Source organism: Salmo trutta, chromosome 26 (assembly GCF_901001165.1).
Source record: "Salmo trutta chromosome 26, fSalTru1.1, whole genome shotgun sequence".
NCBI lineage: Eukaryota > Metazoa > Chordata > Actinopteri > Salmoniformes > Salmonidae > Salmo > Salmo trutta.
Window position 1 is genome coordinate 19,354,987 of NC_042982.1, and position 14,903 is coordinate 19,369,889.

The following is a 14,903-nucleotide window of genomic DNA, read 5'->3' on the forward strand; positions in this document are numbered from 1 at the left end:
CAGTTAGGCTTCTCTTTACAACAAGGTGAGTGTGTGTGTGTCCTTGTGTGGAAGACAGATGTACACAAACACATACAAACACATCTAAATATGCTGCTCACCTCTTTCCATAATCTCTCAGTATGTGGTGATGTCTTAAAAAAGCCTTACTGAGGCAGATTGAATGGGAGGAAGTGGCTCTAACTTCCCCAGGAAAGAGGAAGAGGAAACAGACGGGTTTGGACCGCTCAGTCAGGCTGGGCATACAACTACAAGACTAATGACTGAAGAGAGCTGGCTGGGGAGAAAGACAGATAGTGGCAGGGAGAGAGAAACATAAAGAGAAAGACTGCCTTCCATTGGCCTACAAGACCACAGAGCTGGACTAGGGAAAATAAAGGTAGAGCGAAAAAGTGACGGGAGAAAGACAGATAAAAGGAGCGAGAGAGAAAAATAATTGAGAAAGAGACAGAAGACTGCCTTCAATTTCCATTGTCCTCTTCTGGACTTGAGAAGAGTGATCGAAAGAGAAGAAAAGGAGAAAGGGATTTTCCTGTGAGTTGGACACGTTCTGGTACCTGGTTGTGGGGTGGACATGGGCCAGTTTCTGACGGGTCTAGGATTACTGCTCTGCTGTTCCCTCTCCGCCCCTCAGAGACTGGCTCCCTCAGGGAGAAACGTCTGCCGGGACCCCAGGTGATGACTACATTACACTCTCACACTTTATTTTTCTCACTTTTGTTTTCTGCCTTTTCTATCCAGACATATATCCTTGCTTTATGAAACATTCTCAATATCTTCATAATTGTAATCTTCCATTATTTCATGAAAAAAAACAGTAAAAAGTCCCATCAAGAAACTTCCTACTATGTTTACTGTATGTATTTTGCTTACCCTTCTCAAACAGGGATCCTTCCACTCTTGTCTGTTGCACTGGATGGAGACAGCAGAGAGAGGAGTGTACTTTACGTGAGTATCAGTTTAGGGGAGAGGAGTGTACTTTACGTGAGTATCAGTTTAGGGGAGAGGAGTGTACTTTACGTGAGTATCAGTTTAGGGGAGAGGAGTGTACTTTACATGAGTATCAGTTTAGGGGAGAGGAGTGTACTTCACATGAGTATCAGTTTAGGGGAGAGGAGTGTACTTCACATGAGTATCAGTTTAGGGGAGAGGAGTGTACTTTACGTGAGTATCAGTTTAGGGGAGAGGAGTGTACTTTACATGAGTATCAGTTTAGGGGAGAGGAGTGTACTTTACGTGAGTATCAGTTTAGGGGAGAGGAGTGTACTTTACATGAGTATCAGTTTAGGGGAGAGGAGTGTACTTTACGTGAGTATCAGTTTAGGGGAGAGGAGTGTACTTTACGTGAGTATCAGTTTAGGGGAGAGGAGTGTACTTTACGTAAGTATCAGTTTAGGGGAGAGGAGTGTACTTTACGTGAGTATCAGTTTTGGGGAGAGGAGTGTACTTTACATGACTATCAGTTTAGGGGAGAGGAGTGTACTTTACATGAGTATCAGTTTAGGAGAGAGGAGTGTACTTTACATGAGTATCAGTTTAGGGGAGAGGAGTGTACTTTACATGAGTATCAGTTTAGGGGAGAGGAGTGTACTTTACATGAGTATCAGTTTAGGGGAGAGGAGTGTACTTTACGTGAGTATCAGTTTAGGGGAGAGGAGTGTACTTTACGTGAGTATCAGCTGACAGTAAATTGTGTAAAACCGTCCAGGGCACACAAGAACAGGCTTTTCGTCTTGTTTAGGTAGTATTGTATAATCCAGCACTGTGTCTGTTGTTTATGACTCCAGCTGTGTGTGATGGCGAGGGGGCCTGCCAGCAGGATGAGGTGTGTGTATACCCAGGCGTCTGTCGCTGTCGCCCTGGCTACTATGGAGCCCACTGCAAGACACGTAAGTCAAATCAACTCTGACGTTTAAGTTACATAGGCTGCGTCACTCAAACAATATATTTTGAACACAACAAGAGTCAATATAGCAACTTTGGTAGTGCTTTACATTGCGGGAATAAAAGGGTAAGAACATTGTAATTAAGTGGAAACTACTGAAGTATTACAACCTGTCTCCCTCTTCAGGCTGCCCTCCAGAGTTCTGGGCACCGGACTGCCGTGAGCTGTGCAAGTGCCACCCTCATGGGCGCTGTGACCCGATCACGGGCGAGTGTACGTGCCTCTCCAACCGCTGGGGGCCACTCTGCCAGAACGCCTGCAAATGTGGCCGCCATGGACACTGCCACCCCGTACACGGCAACTGCACCTGCGGCGAGGGCTGGTGGACACCCACCTGTACCAAACAGTGCCAGTGCTACCCAGGCACCTCCACCTGCGACCCACTGACCGGCAGGTGAGAGAGAATGGGTTTATTTACAATGGGAGGCATTAGTTAGCTAAAAGCTGAATCACTTGATACAATTTAGCCTGCAATTTAATAATTAAAAGGACAGTGTACACACATATTTTTTAACACAATAGCTACAACACAATAGAAATATATGTTTTGTTAAAAAACGTTGGTTTGCAGGTGTCAGTGTGCCCCGGGTTACTGGGGTCAGAAGTGCAGTCTTCGCTGTAGCTGCTACATATCATCCTGCCAACAGAAGACGGGGGCGTGTGAATGCCAGAACGGGTGGTGGGGTCCGACGTGTGACCGCCGCTGTAACTGTGACCTGGAGCACAGCGAGTGTAATGCGGTCAGCGGGGAGTGTGTATGTCAGCCTGGGTACAAGGGAGCCTTCTGTAACGAACCGTGTGGACCTGGGGAGTATGGCAGTGGCTGTAAACTGAGGTAAGAGAGTGTATATGGATATTGCAGTGATGTTTTGATGGTACAGCCTTGTCATTTTGCTGTTGATGTCTCTCTCTCCCCTCCTATGTAGCTGTGGCCACTGTGAAGGAGGCCAGTCGTGCTCTGTGGTTGATGGTGTCTGTACGGCCTGTGAGCCTGGGTGGAACGGCACACACTGTGACCGGCTGTGCCCGCACGGTTACCATGGAAACCACTGCCAGGAGGCGTGCCCACGCTGCAGGAACGGTGAACCATGTGACCCCAGGACAGGGGCGTGTTCACGATGTGACCCAGGATGGACCGAACCCAGGTGTGTGTGTGTGTGTGTGTGTGTGTGTGTGTGTGTGTGTGTGTGTGTGTGTGTGTGTGTGTGTGTGTTTGATGGCTAACTGCCAGTGAAACGTATCTGAGACCTTTTACAGTAACTCCACTTCCCAGACATGCATGTGTCAATGATACTGAAAAGGTTCAGTGTTTTCTTCTAGTGCTGATAGTTTTGTTGTCCCTCTGTTATCTTGGCCACTCTGTATGTCTGCAGGTGTGACGAGCCGTGCTCTAACAGGACATTCGGGGACGCCTGCCGCTCCCTGTGCAGCCCCTGTTTCCATGGCCACTGTGATCACGTGACAGGAAGTTGTGTCTGTGGGCCTGGGTTCCAGGGACGGAGGTGAGATTACTGAGAAAGCAGACAGAGGTTCTGTTCGAATACTCTGAAAATGCATCCTTTCTTACCCCCTTCCTTGAAGTGATGTGAAACAATGGTTCAAATAAATACGTTTCTCCAATCCAATAATGTCTGATTTAGACATCTAGCTGGGATTGTGTATCTGGCTGTCACTAACAGGTTTCTCTCTGTTGTGTCTCCAGTTGTAACATCACCTGTCCAGACCAGCTGTATGGCTTTAACTGTTCCTCTGTCTGTGATTGTGGAGAGGGCACCGCCTGTCACCCAGCAACAGGGGCGTGTCCATATAGTATGTACTCCTCCTATTGGATACAGTGGTAGTTGGTGGATAATGTGTAGCTAATGATAAGTAATAGTAGATGGGCCTATGGATTAAAATATTTGTTTTTCCTCAAGAAGGAATATGTGAGGTTGAATCACATTTGTGTGTGTGTGTGTGTGTGTGTGTGTGTGTGTGTGTGTGTGTGTGTGTGTGTGTGTGTGTGTGTGTGTGTGTGTGTCAGGTGGTCACAGGGCTCTGATCACTGGTCTCCTGGTCCCTCTGCTCTTGGTGCTGCTGGGTCTGGCCTGCTGCTGCTGCTGCTGTGGAGGACCTACTGACGGCAAAGACAGGTGTGTATATATAATTCTGATGACAAAGACAGGTGTGTGTATATAATTCTGATGACAAAGACAGGTGTGTGTATATAATTCTGATGACAAAGACAGGTGTGTGTATATAATTCTGATGACAAAGACAGGTGTGTGTATATAATTCTGATGACAAAGACAGGTGTGTATATATAATTCTGATGACAAAGACAGGTGTGTGTATATAATTCTGATGACAAAGACAGGTGTGTGTATATAATTCTGATGACAAAGACAGGTGTGTATATATAATTCTGATGACAAAGACAGGTGTGTGTATATAATTCTGATGACAAAGACAGGTGTGTGTATATAATTCTGATGACAAAGACAGGTGTGTGTATATAATTCTGATGACAAAGACAGGTGTGTGTATATAATTCTGATGACAAAGACAGGTGTGTGTATATAATTCTGATGACAAAGACAGGTGTGTGTATATAATTCTGATGACAAAGACAGGTGTGTGTATATAATTCTGATGACAAAGACAGGTGTGTGTATATAATTCTGATGACAAAGACAGGTGTGTATATAATTCTGATGACAAAGACAGGTGTGTATATATAATTCTGATGACAAAGACAGGTGTGTGTATATAATTCTGATGACAAAGACAGGTGTGTGTGTATATAATTCTGATGACAAAGACAGGTGTGTATATATAATTCTGATGACAAAGACAGGTGTGTGTATATAATTCTGATGACAAAGACAGGTGTGTGTATATAATTCTGATGACAAAGACAGGTGTGTGTATATAATTCTGATGACAAAGACAGGTGTGTGTGTATAATTCTGATGACAAAGACAGGTGTGTGTGTATAATTCTGATGACAAAGACAGGTGTGTGTATATAATTCTGATGACAAAGACAGGTGTGTGTATATAATTCTGATGACAAAGACAGGTGTGTGTATATAATTCTGATGACAAAGACAGGTGTGTGTGTGTTCCTCTGACCTCTGACCTTGCTGTGGTCCTACAGGGTAGCAGTGGGTGACGGTGGTACCTCTGTCCGTATGAAGCGTCATGTGTATAACGTCCTGGCCAACGTGAGCTCTGCTGTACCCTGTATCTCTGTCTGGTCCTCTGGGCTACCCAGAGTCACAGGTCAGTCCAATATCACACTAGAGATCATGTCATATGTCTGTATCTATGTAAGGAAGAAACTCCAGTACTTGGATGCTCTTAAAGTTTTTCTCCATGAGCTTGGAAAAAGGAGTGGTGTCCATACTATACGTATTACAATATTATGACAATAATAATAATAAAAAACGCTTCTCTCTCCAGTGTCCCACCACGACCCTGAGCTGACGTTCAACCACAGCTTCATAGAGCCTCCCTCCTCAGGCTGGGTGACGGAGGGATCCTTCTTCGACAGTGATGAGGAGACCGGAGAGGTGCTCTACTGTGTCCCCCCCAGAGAAGGTAATCAGTGTGTGTGTATGTGTGTGTGTGTGTGTGTTCAACCCTTTGTGTTTCGATTGACTCCATTTTTTCTCTCTCTCCCTGTCCCTCCCTTCCCCCCGCTCTACCTCCCTCAGACATCCCAGCAGTGGCGGGCGGTGAGTTCCAGGAGTTCCAGCATGAGATGAGTTCTAAGTGTAACATCTTCCCTGACCCCTCTGCCTTCAGTATTAGTGCAGAAGACATGTCCCTCCCCTTTGGCATTCCCCGCACCTCCAGCAACGCCAAGTCCAAATGCCCCTCCGTCTCCTTCGCCGAAGGCACCAGGTAACACCAGGTCGTAGTCATCATGATGAGGACATTGGGCACTACACACACCACACGACACTATGCAGCACTTCAATTCTCTTTTTGTGATTGTTTTTAATGTTGAGAGAGTGTCCAAAAAAATGCCCCTTGGGGATTAATAAAGTACAATCTCATCTCATCCGAGGTTCAGCCCAAAGGAGCGCCGAGGCTCTGCCCAGGATTTGACACCCGGGGCCCCCCGCATCAAACCCAAGTCCCCCTGGGGGGTCCTGATGCTATCAGCCCTCCAGGCCCAGGGAGGGAAGGCCTCAGAGGGGGAAGAGACGGAGACAGGTGAGGGGGGGGTGGATGGATGTGGAGGTGGGACTGGACCATTGGAAGACCCAGAATCCAGTGGTGAAGCAGGGGACCCCGATGTGGACAGGTACACAGCTACCCCATCCCGAGCCATGTCTACCCTGCAGGTGCCTGGAGCAGTGGTAGGGCGAAGTCGCACCATATCCAACGCTGCTGTTCCCAGAAAGGGTGGGCAAACACCAGGGTCCACATCCGATGGCCAGCAGGCAGAGATGGATAAAGGGATGGACAAAGTGACCACAGTGTATGTGACAGTGGGGAAGGTGGGGGTGGGGAGGCCCCTGTCTAAACTAGAGCTCCCCAGCTCGGAGGGCCCGGTACAGGCCGTGCTACGCAGGCTAGGCAGCCTCCAGAGACACAAAGACCAGGAGGTGGGAACTAAGCCCAAGGGGAAGAGCCTGGGGGCGGAGGGGATCACCAAGCCCCCCAGGAGGAAGCTGGGGACTCGGGCCAGTGTGTGGGAGCAGGGGGGTCCCCCACCTTCGGGGGTGGAGGGTGCTGTAGGGGAAGGCGTATCTATGAGGAAACCCAGTAGGAGGAAACAGCACGCCCACCACAGCTCCCCTGCTGTCATGGGAAACACTGACGCTGGCACTAACACTCAACCCCCACCAGAGGACGCCCCTGCCACCGTTACGCCCACGAGGCCCCTGTCCTCCATTTTGAAAAGCGTGCCAGAGGTCAGGGGTGAAAGGTCAGGGGTGAGGGGAGAGAACGGTGACCCTGGGATGCAGACTGAGAGTGGATATCGAACAATCGGGCCAGCTGGATTTGTAACGGACGCTGTTAGTCTGAGTGAAGTCATCGCCAATGAAGGAGTGATGGCCGGTGTGGACGATGGACCTAACCTTTATGAGAACGTGATGATTATGCATTCCTAACTTCAGATGCAATGACTGTGGTGCTCTGACTCTTCTCACGATTGAGTATGTAGTTCGACTACTAATGAATAAGGAATTTGGAAACTAGCCTACTGTACTGAGTTAACAGTCAAGTCTGACATAAACTAGCAATCTTTACAATATTGAGTATACAATTTTATGAATTACAATATGTATATGATGGTCCTGTACAATATGTACTGTATGTATATTATACAACAATAGGATAATGTTGAAATCACCTTACCAAATAGTTATTGATACTGTAACTGCCATGTGTGAAACAACTATGCAAATGAAAACAAAGAAATGCTCCTGTGCACTTTGTTCACTTTGACTTGTCTGTCACCACTGGGATAACATTACTCTGTGGTGCCAGCTTGAACCATTTAAATGTGTTGGCACTGGCAGCACCATCACCTGTCTGTGATATGTATTATTCACTGGAACACCGAGCTGTGTCCCAAATGGCACCCTATTCCTTTTATAGTGGCCCTGGTCAAAAGTAGTGCACTATAAAGGAAACAACGTGCCATTTGGGATGCACACTGAGTGAAACAAAACAAGTGATGAAACTGATACCTGCCATGCATCTGATGTATAGGTATTATGGTGTCTGTCAGCTGCATGCATCAGATGTATGGGTATTATGGTGTCTGTCAGCTGCATGCATCAGATGTATGGGTATTATGGTGTCTGTCAGCTGCATGCATCAGATGTATGGGTATTATGGTGTCTGTCAGCTGCATGCATCTGATGTATGGGTATTATGGTGTCTGTCAGCTGCATGCATCAGATGTATGGGTATTATGGTGTCTGTCAGCTGCATACATCTGATGTATAGGTATTATGGTGTCTGTCAGCTGCATGCATCAGATGTATGGGTATTATGGTGTCTGTCAGCTGCATGCATCAGATGTATGGGTATTATGGTGTCTGTCAGCTGCATGCATCAGATGTATGGGTATTATGGTGTCTGTCAGCTGCATGCATCTGATGTATGGGTATTATGGTGTCTGTCAGCTGCATGCATCAGATGTATGGGTATTATGGTGTCTGTCAGCTGCATACATCTGATGTATGGGTATTATGGTGTCTGTCAGCTGCATGCATCAGATGTATGGGTATTATGGTGTCTGTCAGCTGCATGCATCAGATGTATGGGTATTATGGTGTCTGTCAGCTGCATGCATCAGATGTATGGGTATTATGGTGTCTGTCAGCTGCATACATCTGATGTATGGGTATTATGGTGTCTGTCAGCTGCATGCATCTGATGTATGGGTATTATGGTGTCTGTCAGCTGCATGCATCTGATGTATGGGTATTATGGTGTCTGTCAGCTGCATGCATCTGATGTATGGGTATTATGGTGTCTGTCAGCTGCATGCATCTGATGTATGGGTATTATGGTGTCTGTCAGCTGCATGCATCAGATGTATGGGTATTATGGTGTCTGTCAGCTGCATACATCTGATGTATGGGTATTATGGTGTCTGTCAGCTGCATGCATCTGATGTATGGGTATTATGGTGTCTGTCAGCTGCATGCATCAGATGTATGGGTATTATGGTGTCTGTCAGCTGCATACATCTGATGTATGGGTATTATGGTGTCTGTCAGCTGCATGCATCAGATGTATGGGTATTATGGTGTCTGTCAGCTGCATACATCTGATGTATGGGTATTATGGTGTCTGTCAGCTGCATGCATCTGATGTATGGGTATTATGGTGTCTGTCAGCTGCATACATCTGATGTATGGGTATTATGGTGTCTGTCAGCTGCATGCATCAGATGTATGGGTATTATGGTGTCTGTCAGCTGCATACATCTGATGTATGGGTATTATGGTGTCTGTCAGCTGCATGCATCTGATGTATGGGTATTATGGTGTCTGTCAGCTGCATACATCTGATGTATGGGTATTATGGTGTCTGTCAGCTGCATACATCTGATGTATGGGTATTATGGTGTCTGTCAGCTGCATTCCCAATGTTGTAGGGTTGAGAGCATTTTGGTTGTGTTGGGATTTACATATAAAAGAAAATAAGCCACCATAGACATATCTGTAGAGACTATATTCATCTCTATGGTGACCACTCCCCCTCTGCTTGTACAGGATTTAAGGAGGGGTTGACAGACAGGGTTAGAATGGACGATTGATGACTTGATCTTCTTTAATCTAATTTCTGAATGTTTCCAAAAATCAGCAGTGAATCAACAAGTCCGGACCGTGTACGCTGTGGAATTGAGTTGTAATGTAAAATAATGCAGCACGGTGTCTCATTGGAACAGATATCCCCTGGCTACCTGGCATAGTCTACTATCAGGCTAGCATAGTCTATGTACTATCTGTAGGTTTTGCCAACCGTGTTTCCTCTTGATCACTGTTAAGCTTGCCTCCCACATAGCATGTCCTTCTATGCAGCCAAAAACAGTTTCATCATATTCCACTGAAAGCGCTAGTCAGGAAATGGAGACCTGGTGGTCCAGAGTTGTTGTGTTTGTTGATGTCTTTATAGCCTGTCATTCACTAGGTGGTAGTAGTGTTTCTGTATCACACTGCCAATCCAACCTTTAAAGACCCCTCTTGTAAACTGGGTCAGATATTAGAGAGGAGAGATAACCCACATGTAAAATTATTACAGTTTACAATAGAAGTCAGTAGTATACTATAGAATACTATACTACACACTGTGGCCTCCACTTCTATGTCAAAGATAATAAAACAAAAACACTACAGTAAATACTACAGTATACTACAATCCGCAAAAACACTACATTAATTACTATAGTATATACTAGTTTTCTTTCACTACAGTATTTATACTATAGTTAACTGTAAATACGACAGTATACTACAGTAATTACTATAGTATTCACTGTAGTGTTTTTGTGGACTTCGGTTTGCACACCAAATAACCAGCTGAACTTTGCCCCAAATCATGGGGAACAGAGGGGGTGGGGAACAGAGATGGGTGGGCCTTCATTGATCTCCAATAAGAGGAGCTGCAGCGCAAATACTACAAGGCAAGTTTGACTGAATTGAGCCTTGGATTAATTTCAATACCCCCAATAACATGTGGGTACCCTTTACAGCTAGAAAGTGTTTAGTTATAAAAGTTTTACACACAAGTATTCCAGGTACAAAGAGAAATGTCCTCATATCAGAACATTTTTGTGATGTGATTCTTCTAATTTAGAGGCGAAAGAAACGCACACATATTTAGGCGAGGTGCTGGCTAGCGGAGTAGAACACTTGAAAAATGAAAGGAGAGCCGCACACTCTAGGAGCTCAGATGTAATAATTTAATAACCTCATATCCAACGTTTTGACAGACAAGCTGTCTTCATCAGGGTATCAGCTTGTCTATCGAAACGTTGGATATGAGGTTATTAAATTATTACATCTGAGCTCCTAGAGTGTGCGGCTCTCCTTTCATTTTTCAAGTGATTCTTCTAATTATCTAGCTTTAAATTACTGTCTATTTGAGTCTTTGATGTAAAACATGTTTTGACATAGTGCAGATGTTTCTTTATCCAGTTGTGAAACTATTTCTTCTCGGCCTCCAGGTGTTTTTCAGGGCAGCCCAGCCAGTACTTGCCAATGGACCTGGGGTAAGGAGGGCTGGCTGGGTCCACTTTCTTGGTCTTCAGATCCACTCTGTAGTATTTATCTGGAAAACAAATACAGAGAATATGTCTGGTGGATTTCAAGTTGTTCTGTGCCCTTAGGGTGTGTGTTTAATGGGAGGTTAAAAAGAAAAAAGCAATAGGTCAGTAAAGTATCCTTCCTTACCTCCCTTGAAGAAGTAGACGCTCTGCACTGGCTGGCCCTTGTTGACAAACTCCCAGTAGGCCCTCCCCTCAGCGTTGTATCTGGAGTCATAGTTGTATCCATCTCCTCTCCTGTCCTGGTCATCCCTCCTCCTGTCCTGGTCATCCCTCCTCCTATCCTGGTCATCCCTCCTTCTATCCCTGTCTCTGTCTGCATCCCTGGCATCCGTTCGGCGCATGTCCCACCCTCCAAACATCCCCTCCATAGCCATCCCCCTCTCCGCCAGCTTCCGACCGAGATCCATACCCTTCTCAGCGAATCCTTTCCCCATATCCATCCCCTTCTCTGCGAACGCCTGCCCCATAGCCATTCCCGTCCGGGCACCCCAGTAAGACTGGCGCCTACTTCTGCGGTGGCCCCACTGCTGTTCCCACTGCTGTCCATATTGTTGCCCTTGTTGTCCATATTGTTGTCCATTTTGCTGTCCATTTAACTGATCCTGTTGACCATACTGCCCCCATTGTTGGTCCCATGGCTGGCGCCTCCCATCGTTGTGGTCCCATAAAGGGGGTAAGGGTGGGAACAGGGGTGGGGCCAGTGGCCTGGGGGTGATGTAGAGTCTCCCTGTCATGACAGCGTCCACTGGGGCCTTGATGCCGATCCAGTCCTTGTTGATGAACCGATGCCCACCATGGTGGTTGGGGACTGGGGGAGAGAGAATGACAGATGAGATGTAGCATTAGTGGGGGCTAGCTTTAAAACTATTCTTGTTTGTTAAGCAACCATTTTCTTAAAGTCAACATTGTGCCATTAATGATTCCTTATATCCTCTTTCTTCACCTCCTCAATACGCATTGGATGAGAAGGTCCACAGGTAAGAGACTTGGATCTTCTTCTCCAATGCGTTTTGAGAAGGAGGAATGGAAAGAGGAAGTGAGGACACAAGAAAAGATAATTGAGAAAGCACCACAGCGTCTTACTGCCTCTGAAGAGCATGTTGAAGAGTTCCTCCCAGTTGTTGTGGTAGATGTCAGTGTAGGCTGTGAACAGAGCGGAGGGAGACCCAGCTGACATCTTGATACACTCCTCATGTGATGGCTGGTGCTTGAACTCATACTGGTAGTACTGGTCACCTGGGAACACAGACAAACAACTGGTCTTTTAACAAAACAGATTATGTGAAAAGAAATACACTGGAAACAGTGAGTTAGTCACTTCATTGTGGCTATATCTTCCATCATTTGAATAAGTTCAGGAGGAGGACTATCATTGAGAGGTATTCTCAAGTTTAAACATAAAAATGAATTCAATCACTTATCAATTAGCAACTGCCTAGTGGATTGTATGTTCTACATTTAAGATTTGGTGAGACCTTTGAAGAAGTAGACCTTCTCTTTGCCGTGGTGTCCAGGGGCTGCTATGGCGAAGGCTGCGTCCACGTCGTCTGGTACCTTCTCAAAGCCCACGTTGATATCCCTGGGATAGTCCTCCTCCAGCACACCATCATCAAACCGCCAGTACTTGTTACCCTGTTGGAGGATTTTCAATTTGAAAAATCTGTTTGAAATGAATAAATGTAAGTTTGGAATGAATAAATGTAATTTATATCAGTGAAGTTGGCAATTTTTAACAAATGTATTACATTTATAAAATGTATAATAAATACAGACAGCTAGAGATATAACTTCCATTACCAACCTTCTACCGTCCTGCCAACATTTCATCTTTAATCTACGCTCTCTAGCCAGGGTATTCATCCCACCTTGAATATGTATGTCTTGCCCTGGCAGTTGATACGTGTGAAGGCAGCATCTATAGGCCCTCTGATACCCCAGATGTCCTGGATCAGTTTGGGGTAGCCGGGCATCACTGACTTCTCATCCAGCTCAAAGAACCACTCCCCTAGGAAAGGACACAAAACAAACACCTACATAGAGATACAGACTAACAAAACCTCTCCTGGTGTTTTTCTCCCACTCACCGACACCTCTGAAGGTGACGGAGTAAGACCCATGAAGACCCTTACCTCTGAAGGTGACGGGGTAAGACCCATGAAGACCCTTACCTCTGAAGGTGACGGGGTAAGACCCATGAAGACCCTTACCTCTGAAGGTGACGGGGTAAGACCCATGAAGACCCTTACCTCTGAAGGTGACGGGGTAAGACCCATGAAGACCCTTACCTCTGAAGGTGACGGGGTAAGACCCATGAAGACCCTTACCTCTGAAGGTGACGGAGTAAGACCCATGAAGACTCTTACCTCTGAAGGTGACGGGGTAAGACCCATGAAGACCCTTACCTCTGAAGGTGACGGGGTAAGACCCATGAAGACCCTTACCTCTGAAGGTGACGGAGTAAGACCCATGAAGACCCTTACCTCTGAAGGTGACGGGGTAAGACCCATGAAGACTCTTACCTCTGAAGGCGTAGACAGAGCCGTTCTTGAGCTGCATTAGGGAGTCCCAGGGCCTGCTGCTGCATGGCTGGGCATCTGGGTCTACTACCAGAGCCTTGGTGGTCGTCACCACTTCCTCTGTGGTTGTCTGTGGGACTGATGTTGCCTCGGTGGCTTTAGCTGTCTCTGGGAGTGGGACTACCACTGGGAACTGGCCTCTATCTGAGCCTCTACCTGCCTGTGTGGCCGACGGTGCCTTGGTGGCTTTAGCTGCCTCCGGGAGTGGGACTACCACTGGGAACTGGCCTCTCTGTGGGTCTCGAGCTGCGCCTCTAGCTGGCTCTGTGACTGGGGTTATCTTTGTGGCAATTTTGGCAGGAGTAGGGGTGGTGTTGGGGGTTCTGAGGCGTGGGGGTTGCCTATGTTGGCCCCCTGAGGAGCTGGATTCCCCGTCTTCAGGTTGGGTCGGGAAGGCGGGCGTTGTAGGGGTAAATGGACCATCATCATCCTCTGCAAATTCAAAGGTGTCCCCACGTGCTGACGGAAACAGAGGTCACATTAAATGAATCACACAATGAATTAATAACAAAATATTATATGAATGATGAACATATGCAACTCATTACCATGTTAATCAGGGGTGTATTATTCAATATGACCTTTAAAGGTTGTTAAAAGGGAAATCTGTGACTTTTCTAACAGTCAATATACAAACACACACACACACACACACACACACACACACACACACACACACACACACACATACACTCTACTTACTTTTCATATGACAGGCGGTCTCGTAGTCCGAGCAGCAGCTCTTGTAGTACCGACACATGGTGTCACACTGGCAATCCTTCTTGGAGTCGAAGCCATTCTCACAGCGGTCCATGCATGACTCTGACACACAAGGACAGCACAGAGAGGTAACTTATAAATGACTATAGAACAGCAAAAATGTTTGGTAATACCTCCACAAATTCCAAATACTGAGTTTCCAAATACTATCTTGAAATTCATGAGTTCTCTTTCACCAGTAACAACTCAGTTTAATTTCAACCAAAACGTCCCCAATACATTTTCAAGTCAACCTAGACTATATATTTTTTAATGGTATACTTACCCTCTGCAGCAAACACAGTAGCTATCCCGGCTAGCAGGAGTATCAGCCCGAGCCTCATGCTGTCTGTCTTTCTGGGTCTCTCTGGGTGTGTGACGGAGAGGACCCAGGGCATAGAGAACAGTGTGCTACTAATCAATTACCAATGAAATGCAGTGGCTACCAGTGTCATTCACCTCTGCAGAATGTTTACTTAAACCTTGTTTCAACCTTGTTATCAACCTTGTTTTTGCTGAAGCAATCAGTAAATAAAGAGTTTCATTCAAAAATGCTTTATATCAAATGCTGGTAAGTTAGCTTTCATCGTTTAAAGAACTTGTGAAAGAGATTGTTGATTTTTATCACTCTCTAATCATGGCATGGGGTTGTTCAATGACGTCTATCCCTTGATGGTTTCATTTCAGAGAGACAAATAAGCATGTTTTTTTGCAAAACGCTATATATCTGCCTCACTCTCAGAGAAATAAGTAGTACTGCTGGTTTTACATAGTCAAAGTAACAAATAACGACATTTGTAATAAAGAACTGTACAAATGATACATTTGTGACATCAATA

At 45.9% G+C, this 14,903-nt stretch overlaps 2 protein-coding genes and 1 long non-coding RNA gene across 4 annotated transcripts; 2 read left to right on the top strand and 1 right to left on the bottom strand.

The window, feature by feature from the left end:
- Positions 1 to 20: 20 nt before the first annotated feature.
- On the top strand, positions 21 to 7,471 carry LOC115163333 (scavenger receptor class F member 1-like). 2 transcript variants are annotated; one of them, XM_029715125.1, is made up of 13 exons: positions 21 to 675; positions 887 to 948; positions 1,788 to 1,889; positions 2,072 to 2,339; positions 2,517 to 2,780; positions 2,872 to 3,090; positions 3,319 to 3,447; positions 3,648 to 3,754; positions 3,969 to 4,077; positions 5,084 to 5,208; positions 5,389 to 5,526; positions 5,643 to 5,832; positions 5,999 to 7,471. In XM_029715125.1, exons 1-13 carry the CDS (start codon positions 575 to 577, stop codon positions 7,050 to 7,052), a joined length of 2,868 nt encoding a protein of 955 aa, XP_029570985.1. In that variant the 5' UTR covers positions 21 to 574; the 3' UTR covers positions 7,053 to 7,471. The 2 variants fall into 2 exon arrangements, with proteins under 2 accessions (XP_029570985.1, XP_029570987.1); XM_029715127.1 differs by having other exon boundaries at positions 6,005 to 7,471.
- A 92-nt stretch (positions 7,472 to 7,563) lies between these two features.
- Positions 7,564 to 9,716, top strand: LOC115163337 (uncharacterized). The gene is made up of 2 exons (XR_003869731.1): positions 7,564 to 7,656; positions 7,897 to 9,716. It is a non-coding gene; the product is annotated as an uncharacterized LOC115163337 (long non-coding RNA).
- Positions 9,717 to 10,514: 798 nt separating this feature from the next.
- vtna (vitronectin a) lies at positions 10,515 to 14,495 on the bottom strand. The gene is made up of 8 exons (XM_029715129.1): positions 14,351 to 14,495; positions 14,008 to 14,127; positions 13,249 to 13,764; positions 12,595 to 12,734; positions 12,205 to 12,361; positions 11,813 to 11,965; positions 10,854 to 11,537; positions 10,515 to 10,731 (listed from the first exon to the last, which is right to left on the bottom strand). The coding sequence occupies exons 1-8, from the start codon at positions 14,460 to 14,462 to the stop codon at positions 10,607 to 10,609; spliced, it is 2,007 nt and encodes a 668-aa protein (XP_029570989.1). The 5' UTR covers positions 14,463 to 14,495; the 3' UTR covers positions 10,515 to 10,606.
- Between the last annotated feature and the right edge of the window lie 408 nt (positions 14,496 to 14,903).

What these genes read in the sequence shown, in the direction of transcription:
- LOC115163333 (XM_029715125.1), top strand. Translation starts at nt 575, where the DNA reads ATGGGCCAGTTTCTGACGGGTCTAGGATTACTGCTCTGCTGTTCCCTC. An exon ending in TGGAGCCCACTGCAAGACAC is followed by an intron (nt 1,890 to 2,071) that starts GTAAGTCAAATC and finishes CTCCCTCTTCAG; the next exon opens with GCTGCCCTCCAGAGTTCTGG. An exon ending in CCTGGGTTCCAGGGACGGAG is followed by an intron (nt 3,448 to 3,647) that starts GTGAGATTACTG and finishes TTGTGTCTCCAG; the next exon opens with TTGTAACATCACCTGTCCAG.
- vtna (XM_029715129.1), bottom strand. Translation starts at nt 14,462, where the DNA reads ATGCCCTGGGTCCTCTCCGTCACACACCCAGAGAGACCCAGAAAGACA. An exon ending in CTCTGTCTACGCCTTCAGAG is followed by an intron (nt 12,735 to 13,248) that starts GTAAGAGTCTTC and finishes GTCCTTTCCTAG; the next exon opens with GGGAGTGGTTCTTTGAGCTG. An exon ending in GCAAGACATACATATTCAAG is followed by an intron (nt 12,362 to 12,594) that starts GTGGGATGAATA and finishes ATCCTCCAACAG; the next exon opens with GGTAACAAGTACTGGCGGTT.